We start from the raw sequence: 23,209 nt of genomic DNA on the forward strand, positions 1-23,209 counted from the left end.
GTGTTTTTGAAAGCATTGAAGCGACGGTTAATTTTTGGTTTTTTTTATCGTTTGGAAAGGTAATTGGAAGATTTACTTCGATTTGGATGGGCAGTCTTATGGAAATTGTTTTACGAAAAGTATAATGATTTGGTAAATTAAATATACAAAATTTATGTATTAGAGTTAGAATATGAATTTAAAAGAAAATTTAATAATTTATTTACACGTAACAATTACGTAAAAATGATTGAAAATGAACGTGACATTTAAAGAAATTTCTAAAAATTGTTTTATGAAAATAGAACAAATTGAAAAATTAAATATACAAATTTGTGTATTAGATTTAGAATACAAATTTTAAAAAATAAATGTATAAAAAAAAAATCATAACCGTACCTACATAACTTTTGCCCAAATACATCTTATCATAATCACTCCATAATCTGTCATACATAACTCTCCTCCAAACACATATTATCATTACATTACCTACCATAGTCCTTCCCCAAACACATACTATCATAATACTAATTTTATCATAACACTAACGCTTCCATAACTCAACCTTTGCCCCAAATAGACCCTAAAAATTTGTAACTCGAAGATAGATGACAATGTAAATGAGATGTAGAAGAAGTGATACATGACATTTTAAAACAAACGACATCAATTTAATAATATTTATAATAAAAATATATATGTTCATCTTTTATAAATAATAAATTAGATTTTGTTTGGGTTGATTTATTATAAAATCAGAGAATTATGGGGGTAATAAATGAGAAGAAAAACTCTTTACTTTGATCTTCTCTTAAAATCATGGTAGTGCAAGGAGCAGATAGCATATCTTTGGTTTTAAAAGAAGAAAAAAATAATAATTTTCAGTTTGTAACTGTTCGCAAGAGATTTTTGGAGAAATTTGGTTCGTGGAGTTGAACTTGAGTTGATGTTATATTTTTGTTGATTTGATACGATGTGGTTCAACCTCTAGAATTTGATCATCTGATTCTCTCTTGATTGGATGCATACGTTTGATTTAAGAAAGTGGAGCATGTGATGTTCTTGAAGTTGGAGTCTTGGAAGAAAGCTTGTATCTTCAAAAGAGCTTCAATCTTCGAGAATGATCGACTTTAGGAGTTAGAGAGTCTTCTAGCTCTTCGGATAATTCTCTCTCATTTTCGGAGAAATTTGATTCGTGGAGTTGAACTTTGAGTTGGTGTTGTATTTTTTTGTGATTTGATGTGATGTGGTGCGATCTCTAGAATTTGATCCTCTGATTCTCTCTAGATTAGATGCTTATGCTTGATTTGGAGGAAGCAGAGCACATGATGTTCTTGAAGTTTGTTGAATGTCTATGCTTGATTTGGATAAACAGAGCACGTGATGTTCTTCAAGTTGGTTGAATGTCTACGCTTGATTTGAGAAAGCGGAGCACGTGATGTTCTTGAAGTTTGAGTCTTAGAAGAAAGTTTGTATGTTCAAAGGAGCTTCAATCTTCTAGAAAAGTTGGAGTCTTAGAAGAAAGTTTGTATTTTCAAAAGAGTTTCAATCTTCGAGGATGGTCGACTTCAGAAGTTAGAGAGTTTTCTAACTTTTAGGATAATTCTCTCTAGACCTTCTGAAATCAAAAATTTTCAACCCCTTACAAATGAGGAAAACTGAGTTCTCTCGTGGACTTTATGGACTTGAGTCTGCTTGTTCCATGATCAGACATATGGACTCAACCTCATAGATTTGGGTTATATTTAGTATTTGGGTTCAATTAAGCTTATTTTTTTTGGCTTAATTGAATTAAATACAAGTAAATAATATTTAATTGAACCAAAATAATTAACTTGGTCCAACGGTTAAGATGAAAACACGTGAAATTATTAGAATTGACCAACTTATGTTTTCAATTTTTAATTTGGGACACATGTCAATTTTAATTAGTCTCAAATTCAATTATTTGCACTTTTCATCATTAATTTAATAGATGATGTGACAATTTGAGATTGGTCTCAAAAATTTTTATTCAACCATAGTTATTCCTTATAATTGATTCCTTTTCATTGTAGAATAAGTTAGATGTTCTAAACACCTATTCAAGTTTTTTTTAAAAAAAAAAACAACCACCACTTAACAACAAAGAAGTCTTTGATTCAAATCTCTCACCATGCTATATTAAAAAATATCATTCTATTAAATCAATTTATAGTTATTAATTTTAGGTTAATTTTCTCAAATATAATAAATAGTCCAAATATTTGTCTGGGTAACAAAATGAAAAAACTCATTAAGCTAGCCATTTTTTTAAAAATATTCGAGATTTTCCCTTCCTTTCATCTTTTGCGATTTTTTCTCTCTCCATCGTCTTTCTTCTGCCATTTTTTTCTCCAAATTGTTATTTGGTTCAAGATCGTGTACCAAATGTAAAATATCTATATTTTTTTTCAAACGGTGGGTGGTTCAAGATCATCTAACAAGTATAAAGGATCTTGAAAAAAAAACATTGATTAAAGGTCGTATTCAAAGATCATGTACTAAATAATCTTAAAAACATTGTTTAAATTTGGATAGCCAAATTTAAATCATCAAATCTAAACGATCATCTATCAAAAAATATTGAAAAAAAAATGTTGAGATTTGCCCAAATATAAAACGACCATGTACCAAAAAAATACTGAAAAAATATCGTTTAGATTTGACTATCCAAATTAAAACGATTAAATTTAAATGTACACCAAATCTAACCATTGTTTTTCAAATATATTAGGTGATGTCAATTAATTACGAGCCATTTTTGGTATTTTCTATGGTGAACCAGTAGATTTCTTTTATCATTTTTTAAATTATTTTATGAGGTGTAAATATTTAATTTTTGTTATATCTTTTAAAAGACCCATCCAAATTATAACTCACGTTTAAAATTTAATGTTAGACAATAAATAATTTTACAAAAGAAACTTATTGATAATATTGATTTTGAGTAAATTTTTTTAAAAATTTAAAGAAACAAAAATTTAAAAAATAAATTTAAATGAACAAAAGAGTGTTGTTTTAATGAAATATTGGATTTTTTTTTAAAAATAATGTCTTTTGGGAAAGTATTTTCAAAAATAGGGTAGTTGGGAAAGTATTTTAAAAAATAGGTGACTGAAGTCGTGTACGGGGTACACGACTTCCACAAATCGATTTGGTGTCGTGGACCGGGCTTACGATATCCGAGTGGAGTCGTGGACCCGGCCCACGATTTCTGACTGGAGTCGTGTACCCGGTACACGACTCCCGTACAGCTGGCACATTTTGCCGCGTATGGTGGAAGTCGTGTACGGGGTACACGACTTCCGTACAATGAGTCAACGGTCAACAGTCCAGTCAACTGTAGGGTTCACGGGTGGACGTAGGGTGCAGAGGGAGCGGACACGTGTCGCGCATGCAGGAAGTCGTGTACGGGGTACACGACTTCACCTATTTTAAAAACCCTAAATTTCTCTCATTCTGCCTTCATCCCAAATAATTTTTCCTTCCTCTCTAAACTTTTCCTCTTCGTCTTTTTCGTTCTTCCTTCCTCTTTCCTTTCCTCTTCCTTCATCTTTCCTCTCCTCTTCCTTCATATTTCATCTTTACTCTCCTCTTCCTTCATATTTCATCTTCCTTCATCTAGTTTTTTCTCTCATTCATCTTTCATCTTTCCTCTTTCTAACCCATTCTTCATCCCAACTTCATCTTTCCTTTCCCCCTCTTCATCTTTTCTCATTCATCTTTCATCTTTCCTCTTTCTAACCCATTCTTCATCCCAACTTCATCTTTCCTTTCCCCCTCTTCATCTTTTCTCTTCTTATTTCATTCTCCCTTCCAACTTCAAATTTTCTCTTCCCCTCTTCTCTTTTCCTCTCATCCATTTTTCCTTTCAAAAATTTGGCCATTTAAACAAAAACTAATTTTTTTAATCTTTTAAAATATAATAATTTTACAAACATATATTTAGGAAGTCGTGTACCCCGTACACGACTTCCGTCCACGTGGGTCAAACTCGTGCATACGTGGAGCGAAGTGGTCAAAAGTGGTCAAATGTGCTGACATGTGCATTTAGGAAGTCGTGTACGGGGTACACGACTTCGTTCAATTTCATTTTGAAGTCGTGTACCCCGTACACGACTTCCTTCAATTTCAAAAAAACACCTATTTTTGAAAATAGTTTGGGAAACAACCTTATTCTTATAATTTCTTTCCCAACTACCCTATTTTTGAAAATACTTTTCCAAAAGACATTATTTTTAAAAAAAATCCTGAAATATTTATAAATATAATACAATTAATTTTAGAGAAATTTTTAAAAATAGTAGATTTTACAAAATATTTATAAATCTATAGCAAATTCTACTACGAATAGTCATTGATATGCTATATTGATAGAATCCAAAATTTTAGTATAGCTTGTAAATACTTTATTTTATTTTGCTATTTTTAAAAATGTCGCTTAGTTTTTCATAATAAAAACCTTTATTTATTATTTTAAGTAAGTTATGTTTCTTGAACTCTTCTTGAATACAATAGGAAAATCCATTTTTCTCATATATATATATACAGATAGCAAACCTGATGAAAAAAAGGTTAGAATATCAAATATGTAAACAAAAACTTAGATACATTGCACTAAAATAAATTAGTATTTTTAAAAATAGCAAAATAAATTAAAATATTTACAAACTATAGCAAAATTTTAGATTTTATTACTCATAATCTTTTATCATTATTATATATAAGTGACTATTCTCGATAAAAATTACTATATGTTGTGAATATTGTGTAAAATTTACCGTTTTTAAAAATTCTTCTAAAATAAAAAACAAAAAAAATTCAAATTCAAATTTAGTAATTTAAGTTAAATGTGAAGGGAAATAAAAAGAGAAGTAGTGAAGTGTTTACGTCCGCTCAAACCCCAAGATCATAATCCACACGTGCCAACGAAACCAATTCCCACCTCAAAAAACCACTTCCAACGCTCCCTCCACATGCCATTCCCTTCACTTCACCATGTGAAGCCAAACAATTGAAGAAAAGGTAAAAGTATTTAAAGATTTAATATACTTTTGTTTCTCAGTTTTTTACCACCCCTCCTCTTTTTTCTTTTCTTTTAATACTTACTTTCATCTCTAAATTTTAGGTCCATTTACTTTACACCCTGTTTGTTTCTTTAAATCTTCAGTGTAATCCTAATGTTTAACAAATCTCCTTGGCTTCATTTATTCATTTATAATTAGTTTGGTATATTTTAAACTTATTTTTATCAATATGACTAATTTTATTTTGATTAAAAATAATAAGAACTATGACATAATAAAAAAACCATATGTATGATTGATAGTTTTTTTTTATAAAAAAAATTAAATAATGCAAATGAAGAGTGATATATGTGTGTATATATATAGATGGAAGGGAGAATAAAAGAGTAAAGTGGGATATTTCAATTCACAATCTAAAAATTTTATGTTTGAGAAAGGCATCCAAAACTCTATAGGTAAGCTTTCTAATGTAGCTAATCTAGATATCAATCTCTTAAATTTAATTTATTTAGTACAACGTTTATTTAATTTATAAATTTTAAATAAAACGAGTTATGAACTTTAAATAAATCTTTTCTTAAGAATAACCGATATTATATTAAGCATGATTTCAAACAAAGTAAGTTAAAAGAGGAGTATTGAGCATGAGAATATTAAATTAAATATAGTTTAATTATACTTCTTAAAAGTTAAATGTACAAAGCAAACAATAATCACAACATTGTTCTCTATGCCTTCATAGAAAAAAGGAGGGAAAAAAAATACTATATATTTTCTTGAATACTATTTTCTTGCTCTAGTATGTTGATATTGAAATATATATTTTTTTAAAAAGTGAGTTAATATAATTAAAATTAAAATAACCTGTGATCTTAAATTGATATTGTGGAAATTATAAATGAAGACACATAGGGGTAGGAATATCTTAAAAAAAGAAAAAAGAAAAAAGAAAAAAGAAAAGTACACTTCTCTTCGCTTTGTATATACTCCGCTTCACTCTTTCAGATCCTATCTCACACCCCCAGAGTGAAAAAAAGAAAAGAAAAGAAAAAAACTCACTCCCTAAAAACCGCCTTTTTTCTTCTCTCTCTTTCTCACTTCTCAAGCCCACCTGCATTTCCCTTCCTTCTCTAATGGGGTTTCTTTTTTAGTCCTCTTTTGAAGAATGCCATTGAAATTGAAGGTTTTTTTTTTTTTTTTTTTTTTGAGATTCATCACTTGGTGATACTGGTCTCTGTTTTTCTTAGTTCTTTCCTCTGTTTGGTTCTTTAGAAAATGAGAGAAAATGGATTTGTTGTTCTTGTTCTGCCATTTTTCTCTTTAGCCAAACAACAATGAAGTGGATGACAATCTCTCTCTTTTTTTGTTTCTTGGTTTTTTTGTTCTGTTTTCTTTGGATCTATGATTGTTGATGAACTCACTTCCTTTGCATTTTCATTCTCTCTTCAGGGGTTGAAGACTTTTCAGATCTGAAGCTTTTGAAGACTTCACTAAAATCTTCTCTTTTTCTTCAAGGGTTTTGCTTTCTCAGGTGAACTTTCACACCCCTTAAAGCTTTTTCTTAGAATTTTGGGATTTTTTTTTCCAAAATAGTTTTTACTCATCTTGAGATCAAGAACTGTTCTGTTTAATGTTTATGTTGTATTTTTTAAAAGTCCGAAGTCGGTTCTGAGTTCTGTAAACGGTAACATTCAAAGATTTTTTTTTTTATTTATAGTTTCCGATTTTTGTGGCTACGCCTTTAGTCTTTAACTATGTTTTCCGATGTTTCAGGTTTTTTTTTTTTTTGTTAAGTGGGAAAATTTTGAAATTTTGTTTTTTGTAATGTATAACGTTATATTTCTATTAAGATGGAGTTTGTTTTTGGTTTTTATTTTTTTAGGTTTGCGTTTGAAAAATCAACTGAACTGTGAAGATGATGCAAAAGCCTCCACCAGAGGATTTCTTACTGAAAGAGACCAATCCCCACCTTGGTGGGGGGAAGGTCGCTGGTGACAAACTAGCAAGCACCTATGACCTTGTGGAGCAAATGTATTACCTCTACGTTCGGGTCGTCAAAGCGAAGGATTTGCCAGGGAAAGATGTCACTGGTAGCTGCGATCCGTATGTGGAGGTCAAGCTTGGAAACTACAAAGGTACGACTCGGCATTTTGAAAAGAAGTCGAATCCTGAATGGAATCAGGTGTTTGCCTTTTCGAAGGATCGGATTCAGGCTTCGGTGCTTGAGGTGAGTGTGAAGGATAAGGATTTTGTGAAGGATGATTTCATGGGGAGAGTTCTTTTTGACTTGAATGAGGTTCCAAGAAGGGTACCACCGGACAGTCCTTTGGCCCCACAATGGTATCGGTTGGATGATCGGAAAGGGGACAAGGTGAAAGGAGAGCTGATGTTGGCTGTTTGGATGGGAACACAAGCAGATGAAGCATTTCCTGAGGCTTGGAATTCGGATGCTGCAACTGTAAGTGGAGCCGATGGGCTTGCGAATATTCGGTCTAAAGTGTATCTTTCTCCCAAGCTTTGGTATTTGAGGGTGAATATCATTGAAGCTCAAGATCTGCAGCCAACCGATAAAGGTCGGTATCCAGAGGTTTTTGTCAAGGCTATACTTGGAAATCAGGCGTTGAGGACTAGAATATCTCAGTCTAGAACTATCAACCCAATGTGGAATGAGGATTTGATGTTTGTAGCAGCTGAACCATTTGAAGAGCCTTTGATTTTAAGTGTGGAAGACCGAGTTGCGCCGAACAAGGATGAGGTCTTGGGACGGTGTGCAATTCAGCTGCAATATATAGATAGGAGATTGGACCATAGAGCTGTGAACACAAGATGGTTCAATCTTGAGAAACATGTTGTTGTTGTTGAAGGGGAGAAGAAGAAGGAGATCAAGTTTTCTAGTAGGATTCATATGAGGATATGTTTGGAAGGTGGCTACCATGTCCTGGATGAATCAACACATTATAGTAGTGATCTTCGACCGACTGCAAAACAACTCTGGAAGAACAGCATTGGAGTTTTAGAATTGGGGATTCTGAATGCTCAGGGGTTAATGCCAATGAAGACAAAAGACGGTCGTGGAACGACAGATGCATACTGTGTGGCTAAGTATGGGCAGAAGTGGATTAGAACGAGGACAATCATCGACAGCTTCATACCCAAGTGGAACGAGCAGTACACTTGGGAGGTTTTTGATCCCTGTACTGTCATTACAATTGGAGTTTTCGACAACTGCCATTTGCATGGTGGAGAGAAGGCAGGAGTATCAAAAGATGCTCGGATAGGGAAGGTAAGAATTCGTCTTTCCACGCTCGAGACAGATCGAGTGTATACTCATTCATATCCTCTGCTGGTTCTTCACCCAAATGGGGTGAAGAAAATGGGTGAGATTCATTTGGCTGTGAGGTTTACATGCTCTTCTTTGTTAAACATGCTGCATATGTACTCACATCCACTCCTTCCCAAAATGCACTATATTCATCCGTTAACGGTGAGCCAGCTCGATAGCCTTCGCCATCAGGCAACACAAATTGTCTCAATGAGGCTGAGCCGTGCTGAGCCACCACTGCGAAAAGAGGTTGTCGAGTATATGCTTGATGTAGGCTCCCACATGTGGAGCATGAGAAGAAGCAAGGCTAATTTCTTCAGAATCATGGGAGTTTTTAGTGGCCTGATTGCAGTTGGAAAATGGTTTGATCAGATTTGCAATTGGAGAAACCCCATTACAACTGTTCTTATACATATCTTGTTCATAATCCTTGTCATGTACCCTGAGCTCATTCTTCCCACAATTTTCCTCTATCTCTTCCTAATTGGAGTTTGGCATTATAGATGGAGGCCAAGGCACCCTCCTCACATGGACACCCGTCTCTCTCATGCCGATTCCTCTCACCCCGATGAACTCGATGAGGAGTTTGACACTTTTCCAACTTCTCGCCCTGCTGACATTGTGAGGATGAGGTACGATCGGTTGAGGAGCATTGCGGGGAGAATCCAAACTGTTGTTGGGGACCTAGCAACACAAGGAGAAAGGCTGCAATCTCTACTCAGTTGGCGCGACCCGAGAGCGTCGGCATTGTTTGTGATCTTCTGCTTGGTCTCTGCCATAGTTCTGTACGTTACACCATTCCAAGTTGTGGCACTTCTTTCTGGGATTTATGTGCTTAGACATCCGAGGTTTCGGTACAAGCTCCCGTCTGTGCCTCTCAACTTCTTCCGAAGGCTGCCGGCCAGAACAGACTGTATGCTATGATGGATTTATTTGTTTTGATCTATTGGTAAAATGATGATGGGGAAAGCAAACATGAAGCTTTTGTATGCAGTTTATGATATCTTTGTTTAGGGGCATTTTTTTGGGCATTCAAGAGTTAAAATGTATGGGTGGCCTTCCCCAGAAAGGTGAAGGCAGTTTTTATTTGTGGATTTGTGTTATGTTAATTATCTTTTGAATAGAATTTCTTGGCATTAAGAGTTACTGAACTTCTCTTCTTTAGTTTAGATTGTGATTACAATTTCATTAAGATTGGCCATTTTGTGGGATCTACATTCTATTATTGTTTGGACATTTATAAAAAGTTCAGGCAACCACACTGCCTTGAAGAATTATGATTTGGCATATGCATATTCTTGTATCAGTCAGTTAAAAACTAAATAAGTTCAAGGGTACAACCAATCAGCTGATTTGGCATATGCATATTCTTGTATCAGTCAATTAAAAACTAAATAAGTTCAAGGGTACAACCAATCAGCTTAGTTCCACAGCACATTATCTTATCTCCATACACCTCTCATTTTGGAACCCATTTTAGGTTTGAATTTTAGATTTATTTTATTTTAATCTTTAAACTTCAATTTGAAATGACAAGAGATATTTAGATATTTCACTTCGGTCATATAGTTGTTTGGCATTTAATTTTCATTTTTCATAATGAAATTAATAGTTGGTAGTTAGAACAACATTCAATAATTCAGAGATATACAAGAAATGATTACACTCTAAACTTAAGAGAGTTCCATCAAAATTGAACAACCAAGGTAACTTAATAGTTATTCAGTTCTTTTTTTTTTTTGGGTTAATTTTGTTTGTTTTCTCACTATTTCTTTTTTTCTTTACTACATTTTCATAAATAATTGAGTTATTAGTCCATTCATAAAAACAAAATTTAAAAACTCTTTAGATCATGCTTCTTGATCAATTTTTTAGTTTTTTAAAAATTAAGTCTAAACAATCGCTTCACCTCTCTATTTTATATTTGATTATCTTCTTTTTATTAAGTAACATCATGTTTTGAAAATGAACATCTTTAAATATAGTGTAATGAATAAAAATATTTATAAAATATAACAAACTTTCACGTTTTATTACTCATAGATATTCTATTAGTTTGAATAAATGAGAGAGTAGTCAATTCCATGTTGAATGGGGTGATGAGAGTATTTATTGTTTTTTAGGTTCATCTTTGAATTAGTGATTTGAAATAAACATGCTCAATCACAATCAAATTGCTTAAAATTTAAGATTGGGACACACCAACAATCACACAATCACAGTAATAACAAATATAACACTTAACAATTGAGACCCATTTCCATTGATCATCCAATTAGAATCAACCTAAATATTAGACTTTTAATCTTTTTTCATCCCTTCCTAAACAATTAGGAGGGTTAAGAAAACCGATAACCTGATCAACGAATTATTCAACCAAAACTGTAAGTGTTGGGTTGGATTGGGTTAAATTTTGTGTTGGGTTGGGCCGGTTTAAAAAATTGGAGAAAATAAGAGTTGAGTCGGGTAGTCAGGTCGCGCAAGCAAGGTATTGGGTTGACACGGCCCAACCCGATTATGTATATATGTGTATATATATAAACCTAAAACCTAGAAGTAAACCTCCTTTTGTACAACACATATATGTCATCTTGCAACGTGGATGACAATTTGTTCATCTTCCATATTGAAAAACAATATGAACTTTTATCTAAATTATGGATATTAAATAAATAAATAAATTAGGACCGACAAGAAGAATGACAAATTAGGAGGTTTACTATGAAAAAATAGCAAAAATATTTGAATAGCAAAACAAAAAATTTGGAAAATAAATAAATGAAACAATCTCTTAAATGCCCCTACCCAATTTGAAAAAGACAATTGTTCACTTAAAACCCAAATACCTTGTAATTAAATAACATATGCTACATACAATTAAAACCTATGAAAAATGTTAATAAATACTATGCAAACCTTCCAGACAACGATGAAATTATATTATTCATCATGAATTAAATAGCTATTACTATATATATATGTATGTAAATAAATTATTGATTACTCCATTTGAAATCTACAAATTCAAAAATCTGGTATAAATTGCATACATAAATCTAGGGATGTTGATTTAATCATATTCATCCCGAAAATAAATATTTATTTAATATTTTTACAAAATTGAATGATTTGCAAATACACTGTATTCGTGATTTTGAGTTATAATCCACCACTTTAACCTACACAAATACATGGTATCTGCTGGACAAGAAATTATCTCTATAAATGCGTAAAATCGACGGAAAGAAAGTAAAAAAAGGTCTACATTAGGCGGTTTTGCTATAAATCAAAATATTTTTGGAATTTGCTATTTTTCAGTTTTTTATCCATTATTTTGCCACTCTCATGGTTTCCTCAATAAATAAACCAACTTGTACCAATCCAATTTTTTGGGTTGGATTGACCATTGCATATTAAACCGGTTCATTTTTTTTGCCAACCTAGATACTTTGTATTGATCCATAATTTTTCTCCAACCCGGCTTATGTACACCTCTAATCTCGGTCCTAAAAGTTTACTTGGACATTCTACTGATGTAATTTGTTATAATTGAGGTTGTTTACGTACCACTTGTAAATAATAGATGATAACCATTTTATAAATACGTATTTCTAAAAAGTGCATTTTAACACAAATCAATTTTTTCCTTATTGATATAGAAAAAAGGTCAATATTTCTCTTTTTCGATATAGTTATTAACATAGAAAATTTCAGATTCTATCAATGATAGATATAGATATGCTTCTATCAGTCATATTGATATTTGTTAAATACCGTGCTCAAAGTCTTATGGCGTTTGACGCGCAGGTTTAGAATCAAATGTCTGAAAATTAAATAACTGTGAGCTTATTTGATGGAGCCCTAGGGGCCTTTAGCGCGCAATGTAATATTTAAACTGTTTTTTTTTTTTTTTTATCAAAAGAGTTTAAATAAAAATGAGGTTTTTTTTTTTTGTTTGAAGAACACTTTCTTCCTAATTCATTCCAAATAAGTCTTAAGTTTTCTAGTCAAAATGACCAAAGAGGAAAAAAATGAAAACTGTATATTTAAATCCTAAATCTTGTACACTGGTATAACACTCTTAAAATTTAAAATTATGTAAAATCGTGTGTTTTAAAATTTAATTATGTGTCAAATATATTCAAAATTTTAAACTCTTGCCATTTATTTTCTTCCAGTTTTAATGGAGAAGGGGATTGGTATTTTTATGATAAAACAAAGATGGAAAGGAAAGTTAATGTGTTGGTTTATTTTTATTTTTTGAATCAAAATGTACCGTTTTCTATTTTTTGTTTGAGTAATAAAAAAAATCTTTTTATTTAACATATATAAAAATTAAAGAAATTCTATATTTATTCTCTCAAACCAATAAAAAATTACGCTAACTATTTCAACTAAAAATATCTTATTTAATACCTAAAATTATAAATAAATTTTTAATCTTTATTTTTGTTAAACCTAACTCAAATTATTTCAATATTTAATTTATTTGAAAAATGGAAGTGAAAATATGAATTTAAATTTGAGAACTAATTTTCTTTTTTAAAAAACCTTTTCATTTACCCTATATGTTCAGCCCATAGTTTTATGCCATGGACCAAACACCCCCTGATGTTGGTTCCAATTGTTTGGACTGCGGGTGTATAAAAGGGTAATTTGTAGGTTTTCAAAACTAACTTCTTGATGGGTATTTTACTATGAATTGGAAGTTTTCTTTTAATTTCTTTTCGTTTTTCTCTCTCTTATATTGGTAAATAGCTTCATACTTTAGGAATTTCAACAGACCAAATGATGACACGGTTGTTTACATGTGTTGTCTTTACCAAAATTCATAAAAGAAAATGAATGAATTGTTTTAGTTCTAATACTATTTAAAAACTTTTGTCAATTTCATAATAAACAATAACATAGTGAAAGGTTAATTTGATTATTAATTATTAAATAGCAGTAAATTAATATAACTTTTAACATTTGTTAAGTGCATAAAAAGAAGAACCACATAGAGGTATGAAAAATTCACTAACACGGTAGAATATTCAAAAAGCATACTTTTGGTTTCCGTCTTCTCTCAATCTCCCAAACCATCTCATATTCTTTTAACAATTATCTTAGTAACAATTCTCTACTTTTCTTATTTGGGGTTTCTAATTCTAATTCATTCCACTAGTCTATAAGAGTGAATTTAAAATCCTAACAAAAAATTGTATGATTCATTCATTGTATAAGAGAAATTTGTTTTTGTTTTTGTAATAATATTATGAGTAAGAACATAGAAGAGAGTTGAATCTGGAATATCTGAGGTATAATATAAAGAAATAAAAAACTTAGGATTAGAATTGATAATGTGCAACTTGTTGGTAGCTTCTCATTTAGTTGTTTTAAAAAAATGAAAAAAGAAAAGCAAAGCTTCAAGTAAAGAAAAGTAGGATTTATTGTTGTTATTATTTGATTTTTCCAAGGCAGCTACCAAATTGTTGGCTGTCAATTGCTAAAAAGCATGGCTACCTTCCCTAGATTTTTTTAGTGAAAAAGACAAACCTTCCCATTCGCTTTTGGATCCTATCTACCTTAATTATTGTAGTACGGAAAATTCCTTATTAACATAACAACATTTATACTAACCTTATTTAAACGGAAATTTGGCTTTTACATTTTCAAACTTATTTTATTATTACTACTAACGATGCATGTGAAAATCACACACGAACAAAATTACAGTTTTAATTTAACTTTATAATCATTATTATTAATATATAGATTTGATTAATGTGCTTAGTGTCTATAGTCGAGGGCGGATTTAAGAAGGGGTCGGGGATACGTGCCCCCTCACATTCTCGGTTTTTGTATTTTAATATTAATTTTGAAGTTTAAAAGTATAATATATATATATATATTAAATAATGTTCTTTTAAATGTAAAATTAGTTTCTAGTTCCGTGATTGTGTCCCCTTTGTAACTCTCATGTCTCGTGTTCGAATTCTATCTATAAGGAAAATAATTTTGTAAAAGTGGAAAAAAAACCTATATTAATAAAACCCTATCTTATTTTCGAGCAGCCACTTGGAATATTGAAGAAGGTATTATTTTTTATTTACTTATGATATATTTATTTTATTTTATTTTAGAATTAAACGATACAAGATAATTTTTTTCCGTTCATCGTATCAATTCACTAGTAAGCTCAAATTCTTCTTAATATTTTTAGTTTTAAATTTTCGATCTATGTGATAAATCATAATATTTATATTGTTTAATACTAAGAAACCTTCCATAAAATGATTTTATTTGATATTGTCCCTTATAATTATGATGCATTTGATAAGAAAAGTTTTCCTTCCATAAAAGGAAATAACGATTTTCTAAATAGTATCATTGAATCATAATCACAGTCGTTTAACTAATCAAACTTTATAATAACCAATGAAAACGATTTTTCAAACATAGTACCTGTTAAGTATGAATGATGTTATAAACAACAGATTTGAGACACATAAAAGGTAAAAAAATTGGTAATCAAGATACACTATCATTCGTCTGAGTATAAAATAATATATATATTCAAAATATAGTGTATTTGAATAATTCAAAAGAAAAAAACGATACATAATATTGGAAATAGCACGAAAATATGTATTTTGCAAACAACATCTAAATTTGGTAACTCTGAACTAAATTTGCTATTTTGTTGCTAGACAAAATTGCAACAACCTCTCCTATAATAATGACAAATATATATATAAGATTTTCAAATTTGTTATATTTTAAACAATTTATTAAATAATACATGACATATATTTTTATTAACAATTTGAATATATATTTTTAATAACATTTTGAACTTAAATTTTAATATATATTTTTAATAACATTTTGAATTTAAATTTTAATATATATTTTTAATAACAGTTTGAATTTAATTTTTAGAGTTTAATTATGCCTCAATGACATTTTTACAATTATTTGAATCTTCTTCTTTTAGATTTTATTAGATAGAAGTAAAGAAGAAGATTGAGAGAGGGGGCAACCGACAAGAGATAAACACAATGAGAGAAGAATTAAAGAAGAAGTCCATTGTGTCCCATTTGTTTCCGTTAAATATTATGGCGAATTCTTTGATGTATTGAAGAAGTGTGTGGTTCTTTGTTCAATATGAGAAAGTTTGAGAGGTTTTTACTTAAAGAAATTTCGTCGTGTTTCATGATTTTTGTCGGAGCTGAGTGAACCATGACTCTTTTTTAAAAATTGAATCAAAATCCTGCGAAATTGCCAATAAAGAGAAGAGGAAGAGGAAGATGAACATGTGAAGCTTCCCATTAATGACAAATTTTCTAATCTTTATATTTTTGGGGAGTTTTTATGCAACATATGTTATTTCAATTAGTGTGTATTTTAGGTTTAGGTGAACAATTGTATTTTTCATATTGGATCGCGGCATTTGAGGAATTGTTTTATTTATTTATTTTTCTAATTTTTATGTTTTGTTATTCTAACAATTTAAAATTATTTTTGCTATTTTTTTAAAGTAAAACTCATAATTGATTATTCTTATTGACAACACTTGAAATTTTCTATAAATAGAGACACTTGTCATTCATTTGATAATCTTTGATTGAAGAAATAATTGAAGCTCTAAATAAGATTGAAGAAATAATTGAAGCTCTAAATAACTGACTTAGAAGATTAAACTTTACTTGAATTCCAGAAGATTGAAGCTCAAATTGACTTGTAACTATAACTTTTTGAATGTCAAAGAAAAACGAGAAGTTCTAAGTTTTAATTTGCATTAAAGAGAAAGCATACAAAAATATATATATATATATATATTAGAGAATGTATCAATTATATAAATCAATATATAAAGTTCAATTACACGAAAATATATTTTATCTGAAAATCTCGTGTGAACACCTATTTTTCTAGGAGTGATGTGAATCACGACAAATCTTGAAACTCCTTCAACGAATCTCGAGGCAATTTCATCAATCTCAAATGAGATTCTTCATTTGCACCCGCCCAAATTGATGAAATTGTCGAGATTCATGGAAGAAAAACCAGATGCATTAACTTAAAATCTAGTTCTACATCCAACTACAACATAAAACCAACTAAACATTTTTTCACCCACCTCAGATTTCACATAAAACATTGTAACATAACCTAAAATCTAACTCTAAATTATGAAATCGTTCAAAGTAATTCACCCTCACAGATTTAAGTTTGAAATTTTGGAGAATAAAAATTAGAGAAATGTTTTTCGATTCTTGTTTAGTCTCGGTCGAAATGAGCACAAGATTTAGGCTTTAGGATTTGTGAGAATATATAAGGGCATTCACACACCATTATTGTCATTGTCATTTGAGAATATCCTTTATACTGAAATCTAAAAACAAAACTCACAATCTACGCCGAGATGGATCAAGAAATTGGGTTGAAATAGTTTTTAAAAATTTGGGAAGAATCTCGTTGTGGAGGATGGCCGAAATTCACAGGAAAAACAATTTTACTGGTTTTTGATTTTTTTTTTGGAAATGTCCTACATTTAAAATGTAACTAAAAAATTCCCTTTAAAATACATGGCCATTCGTGCCAAATTTCCCCTCCATTTCCATTTTCGCAAGCGGTTCTGTTCTGCTGCACTCCAATGGACGAAGACGAAGGAGAACTTCTCGTATGGAAGTCAGACTCAGCACCTCAATCTATGGTTTCAGTCACAGTTGGCCGAGTTATGACCACCTTACTCGTTGCTCGCCCAAAGAAGCTACACAACGCCGTTTCCGGTCTCTCAACCGACCACCGCCAAGGAGCTTCTTCACTAGGTCCGGCTCTCATTTCATTCGCCCACTGCATTCCTCTTTGTTCGTTTCCCTTTCAGTATATACCAATTAATTGCATTGTTTTCACAGATTCTATTCACCAATCTCTCTGGTTTCTGCACCAATATGTCAAGGACGCTGTTCAAAACCATGTCTCTTTAGATGAAATCCTCATCCCCATGATTGAACACGTAATCTCTTTTATCTTCTTTTCTACGTTTGCACATAAGACATGCGAGTCTGTCTTTAGAAATTTCAAGTGTAATCTTGCAGACGCTGAGACTCAAGGATAAGAACTGGAAGCGAGGGGGCCAAGTTGTGGTGCTTCTTAACTGGCTGTTCCTTGACGAACTTATTTTCCTAACGCTGATAAAAAATATTGCGGATATTATTGTGAGAAAGGATGATCGCTATGTCGCTCTTGGCTGGTGTATCCTTGTCCGTAGTCTTGTGGAGTTCGAGTCTGTCCCTTGTGAACTTCCATTGAACGGTAGTAGTATCATTCTATGCTAAAATTTCTATTTTTATTCATTCAGTAAAATGCTGACAATAACGTCCCTCTGTTTCTGGTGTTGTTTTATTTCTTTTTGTTATTTATTTTGCTTTATGGATAGGGTTAAGAGAGAGATTCAATGATATGTTGAAGGTACTCTGTTCGTGCATTCCACGTCTGACATGTATTTTAAGTAAAGGAAGGTAAATTCCTTCTCATAGTCTTGCCCTGATTTTCATGTTTATTGGTCTATTTTGCTTTTACATTTTCGAATGTTGTAAAAACTGACTAATGCTACAACGAGTTTCATCTTTTGTGCAAGTATGTCATTTACATCTCACAAATGACTTGATTTTGCAGTATGCTACAGGAAGGGTTTGAGTTACCTTCTCGCCTTGCAGTTTGCGCTGCTGATTGCATCACGTCTCTTACTAATGCACTGACCAGAAAGGCAGAGGTTCAAATGAGGCAAAAAAGATTAAATGCAAATTCATCGTATCAGCAAGTTACTTTCTTTCCAAATGCTGTTGATGATCAGCAAGAGAAACCAATTAGTAATGCTTCAAAAGATTCATACTTGGACATGGAGTATTTACTCTGGCATCAATTGAAGGACCTCACGAAATTAGTGCAGAGGCTTCTTGCAGTATGTTTCTATTTACATGTTATTCTCTTGTTCTGTTTTGCATGGTACAGTTTTAATTTGTTACATGTTACTTGGAACCTAGGCTAGCATGATGCTTTATCATGGTTACTGTTAGCACTTATGCAGTAAAAAACCAAAACATATGGGAAATGATGTATAATTTTCTAATTGTAGATCACAATTACTGAGTTGAATTCCTATTTATAAAGCCACGTTAGTTGCTGTAAGTTGATCACATGCATCTTTATGTAAATATATATGTTGCAGTTTAAAAATTGATATTAAAGTGTGGTTAAAATGCCATTTTGGTCCTTGTACTTTGAGACTTTATTCTATTTTAGTTCATGTACTTTTAAAGGTCCAAATTTTGTCCCTGTACGTTCAATAAATCATAAATCTGCTAGATAATGATTGGCAAACATCTCATTGGATTCTTTTGAAAAAAGGAATCCGTCAAATAATGATTGGCAAGAGTCATCACCTGATTTTGACCAAGTAATTTTTCAGTGATTACCTTAACAATAATCGGAATAAATTATTGCATTCCACTAGTAACACGCTTGATTGGACTCCTCTCATGAATCCACTAAGCCACATTGTAGTTGTACTCAATGAATCCTTACTACATTCTAAAGCTTGATTGCTTTGGATTAATGCAATTAAAACCATTCTTTGTGACCTATGCTTGGAAAGAAATTAACATATCTTTTATGACCAATACCTTCCAGTTATAGAGTGTTTTCAATTAGCTCGTTTGATTGTATCTACTTGGCGCTCTCTTTCCAGATTATTTTTGGGGTTTTCTTTTGAAAAGGAAACATGAAATTTCACTGATAAATTGAGAAGAGACTGATACTCAAGGTGATAAAATGAGAAGAGACTAATACTCAAGGTATAACAACCACTCTATCCAATTATCCAAAAAAAAAAGAAAAAGAAAAAAATACAACCATTGCATCCAAATGAAACCACTTAAGAACTTGGAAAAACATTTGAATCCCAATGATCAAATATTGAATCAAGAACTGAATTAGCATAAACTAATTAGCAAGCATTACTGGAAGATAAGGTAAATGTGCTCTCTCCTCTTTCCTCTCTCCCCTTCATCAGTAGCTTTGGTCGATTTTTTACCTTTCGTTGATCAATATTTCCACCTTTTCCAGCCAGCAAGTAATCATCTCTTGAGCCCTCGTTTACAAGAAAATTCTAAATAGTATTGTTCATTTCAAATTTTGTTTATCATTGATTTAATGGAAGTCCAGAGCTGTAGTATTAACAAGCACTACTTCTGTGATTGACTCGTTGGTCTTGTTACTCTGGAAGTCTTCTCACAGTTTTACGTGTTTTTCTTGTCTAGTTTGACTTGCCTTAAAGCCTCTTCGTGTTGCACCTTTTTTCATCTTTTTGCTGGCTACTTTGTTCACTTCTTTATATTTTTTGGATGCTTAATTTCCTTTATAAATGTTCTCTTGGTGTTCTTTTTTTTTTTTCATTTCTTTGGGATTCATGTACTTTGAGCATTAGACTCTTTATTTCATAGTATTATTTCATTTTTTAAAAAGATCCACTACCTCCTTCTCCTTTCAAGCCCACATGCATGAATTATTAACCCTCGAGCCAGCGCTTCTTTCTTAATTAACTAAAGCCAATTTGGAGGAATAAGAGTGTTATGCAAAACCACATCTGCAAAACTTCTCTTATTCTCTTTGATAGCCTTTTTCTAAATAAAACTGACCAGTCTGTGAAGCCTTGGGATGAATCTGAGGTTGAAAATTTTCAAATGCCACAAGGAAATCTCTGGTCGTTTCCTAGAAAAATGACACCATTTTTTTTAGTCAAATCCATCAGGTTCATGAAGATTTTTTCCTGTCCAGTGGCTGGCCAAATTGCACCCTCGAAAAACCAACCAGACTGACTTCAGAACTTTGCTGGCTGAATCACCCTACTGTCATTTTTCTCTTTCCTTTGGGAGAATTTCTTAATGGGAGATTGTAGCATCTCAATTAATCCAGCTTCTTTTTCTTTTGTGTCTTCCTTAAAAAGGCCTAAAACTGTATTTCGATTCAAGAGGCAAGTTGATTTAATTGTACTGATATTCTTCCCCCTGGCACTTCAGTGGAGCAGGAAAAGTCAGCCTTTGCATGCAAAAGGTCTAGAGCAAGTGCTTAAGTGGTTGGATGAGATAAATTTGCATTATGGTAACTTCCAAGATGAGGCAGGTCCTACACCCAATAAATTATTCAAATCATATCTTTTTTGATCAGTTAATGTTGTATGTTAAATTATTTGTTTAGTTTGCCATAGGGAAGGTGAAATCTAAGATTCCTCGAACTGGATCCCTGCTACTTTCTTCTTGTTGGAGGCACTACAGCACCTTATTATTTTTGGAAGATCGCCTATTTTCTCAGCATTACAAAGAATGGTTGAACCAGTACTTGTCGGGCATTCAGGTTAAGTATTCTAAATCTAGTTTTGATGATTTACATCATGGTTCATTTAAGATTTTAATTTTAGGTGGTTCAGTTTGTTAGTTTTTCAACAATTGAGTTTCCTATTTTAGAGTAACTGATGGGATCCTCAAATTTGTCCTTTTATTTATTTATTTGTTTTGGTCTTATCAAATATGCTCTTTTTGCTCTCCAATTATTTTGTTTGTTTGCCTCAAGTATTTTTTTTCCTTGTATAATTGGATTTGTATGTAAACATCATGCAAGTCTATGAAGTTGCTCTTTTAGTTAGGGAAGAAACGTAAATGTTTTTTTCTTCATGGATCAGAACTCATCTGTTATTTTCTAATCTTACCCAGGCGGTTGTCTGGTTGGTCCTTTATAGTTCCTACCAGTGTTACTAGAATTAGCTGACATTATGGTGAACATCCCTTTCTGTAATTCTCCTCACTATGTTAGATAGAACAGGAGATTCCTATTACAATTGAGCCTATCAACTCCAATTTCTTGGAGAAATTTGTAATCAAAAGCACGAAACCAGGCATTCAATTACCCAAATAAAGTTGACTTACGGTTATGATCCAACTAAAGCTTGGTTTAGGGATTGTACCTTTGTTAAGAATTCAATCCCTCACCACTTTTTGCTGAAGTGTCTGATTTGTTGTTCTATGAGACTATGAGCCATAGTAGGCATGCCATTAGACATTACAACATACTAAACAATGGGATAGAGGTGTGGCGTCTTACACAGAAAAAGAAAAACAAACAATTGGGTAGTGAAAAAGGAAAAAAAACAATTGGGTAGTGATGCATCTGTCCTACGTTCTTGAGATGTTAATTTGACTGTCGCTGCTTGCTTGTGGCTTGAGGTTATCTATTCTAAGAGAATAAAAGATCGTAGTATTTATTGAATTTCGTATTATTATGGCCCTCTGAATTTTATATGTTATTTTCTTTCTCAGTATTATTCAGGCCATCACACTGAGGAGACTATTGGAAATAAGAATGCTAGAGAGACCATGATTTTTTTCCTGAATTGTTTATGCCTTCTATTGGGACGGCTTGACAGAAAAAAATTTGAAAGCACAATTTCAGAATATGGAACTCAGATTTCTCAGGTTCTGCTATTGCAGGTAGTTTTTAATGCAAACATTTAAGCTGCTAATTATAATGTCTGAAGAAGATAGTCATGGAGACTTTCATCTTTTAGTTAAATGCATGTTGAATTGGGAACTATTTTATAAAGAGTTCTATAATATTTGTTAATTTTGGAGATACAGTATTTTTTTTCTTCCTGAAATCAACCCTTGGTCGTGGAGCACCGTGACTAAGCGTTTAGCCGAGCAAACACAAAGCCGTCGATCTTCTTGAGGCCTTGTTGTGGAAAACTCGCTGATTTCTTTTAAACCATAATTCTACAAGTAGTGCCTTGACTGCTTTGCACCATAATAGTAAAGAAGTTTTCTTCAAGACTGGGCCAGACAGAGTTTGCAGCATGTTGTCTCTTAAGTTGCCATCAAAAGCCCTACTGAAGTTAAAGATTTGCAGCAGCCGGTACCAACAGTTTACTGCATGAGGGAAATTGAAAAAGATGTGCTGAAGGTCTTCCTGATTGTTACAGCATAGATGGCACATATGGGGTGAGAGACAGTGGGAAGGCACCTTTTTTTGCAGAATAGAGGACTGACTAAATTGACTTCTGTGCAAAGTAGCATCAATGGGAGAGGCAGTTGTGAGATGATTAACCAAAGATTTAACAGTGAAGGAACCTTCTGGTTCTAGGGACCAAACTCTCTTATTTGTGGAGAAGTTTACCACTTTTCCATTCAATGTGATCAACAATGCTTGGAATTTGGGGACTTCCTCTTCTTTCAGTAGTCTTTTGAAGTAAACCGACCAAGAGCTGGTTTGACTATCCCAATGCTCGGCGACTGACCCTTTTGGCACAAGGGCAATATGGAATAATCTTGGGAACTTACTACTTAGTGGAATAACATCCAGCCATGGATCTGTCCAAAAGAAAACTCTGCTGCCATAGCCCACTCTAAAGGCAGCCAATGCTTCTACTTTGCGCCATTGTCTATATATACTGATCCACAAACTTCTTAGGCTCAAGTACTCCTTTCCACTTTTGTACCAATGGAAGGGATGGCTCCCATGTATGCTTTTTGCCACTTTACGCCACTGGGCATTCTGCTCTGACATAAACCTCCAGGCCCATTTTGATAAGAGAGCCAATTTCCTTATTTTCATGTTGCTTAAACCGAGACCACCATCTGTTTGTGCTTTGGTGAGTTTGTTCCATTTAATCGAGTGATTCAGCTTCCCCCCGCTGTTACCTTCCCTGAAGAACTTTCTCATAATTTTTTCCAAGGTATTGGATATAGAAAGCTGGCATGAGGAAAGTGGACATGTAATATGTGGGAAGGTTAGAAAGGACTGATTTGCATACCATTCT

The 23,209-nt window shown here is 32.4% G+C and overlaps 2 protein-coding genes across 7 annotated transcripts in view; both read left to right on the forward strand.

Annotated features, from left to right (window-relative positions):
• Nucleotides 1-5,995: 5,995 nt before the first annotated feature.
• On the forward strand, nt 5,996-9,521 carry LOC101203090 (FT-interacting protein 3). The gene is made up of 3 exons (XM_004144617.3): nt 5,996-6,213; nt 6,480-6,561; nt 6,913-9,521. The coding sequence occupies exon 3, from the start codon at nt 6,946-6,948 to the stop codon at nt 9,274-9,276; it is 2,331 nt and encodes a 776-aa protein (XP_004144665.1). The 5' UTR covers nt 5,996-6,213; nt 6,480-6,561; nt 6,913-6,945; the 3' UTR covers nt 9,277-9,521.
• Nucleotides 9,522-16,751: 7,230 nt separating this feature from the next.
• The window catches only part of LOC101210197, a 45,815-nt gene continuing 39,357 nt past the window's right edge, over nt 16,752-23,209 (forward strand). Inside the window, exons 1-8 of one of the 6 annotated variants that reach the window (XM_031883996.1) lie at nt 16,752-17,168; nt 17,256-17,356; nt 17,439-17,655; nt 17,780-17,861; nt 18,019-18,304; nt 20,421-20,519; nt 20,599-20,754; nt 21,714-21,884. In XM_031883996.1, the coding sequence (XP_031739856.1) occupies nt 16,994-17,168; nt 17,256-17,356; nt 17,439-17,655; nt 17,780-17,861; nt 18,019-18,304; nt 20,421-20,519; nt 20,599-20,754; nt 21,714-21,884 (1,287 nt within the window). In that variant the 5' untranslated portion in view covers nt 16,752-16,993. Of the gene's footprint in view, nt 17,169-17,255; nt 17,357-17,438; nt 17,656-17,779; nt 17,862-18,018; nt 18,305-20,420; nt 20,524-20,598; nt 20,755-21,713; nt 21,885-23,209 lie in introns of all 6 variants that reach the window. The other 5 variants (XM_031883995.1, XM_031883994.1, XM_011655632.2 and 2 more) reach the window with 5 other exon arrangements.

The sequence above is a fragment of the Cucumis sativus genome, chromosome 4 (assembly GCF_000004075.3).
Source record: "Cucumis sativus cultivar 9930 chromosome 4, Cucumber_9930_V3, whole genome shotgun sequence".
NCBI lineage: Eukaryota > Viridiplantae > Streptophyta > Magnoliopsida > Cucurbitales > Cucurbitaceae > Cucumis > Cucumis sativus.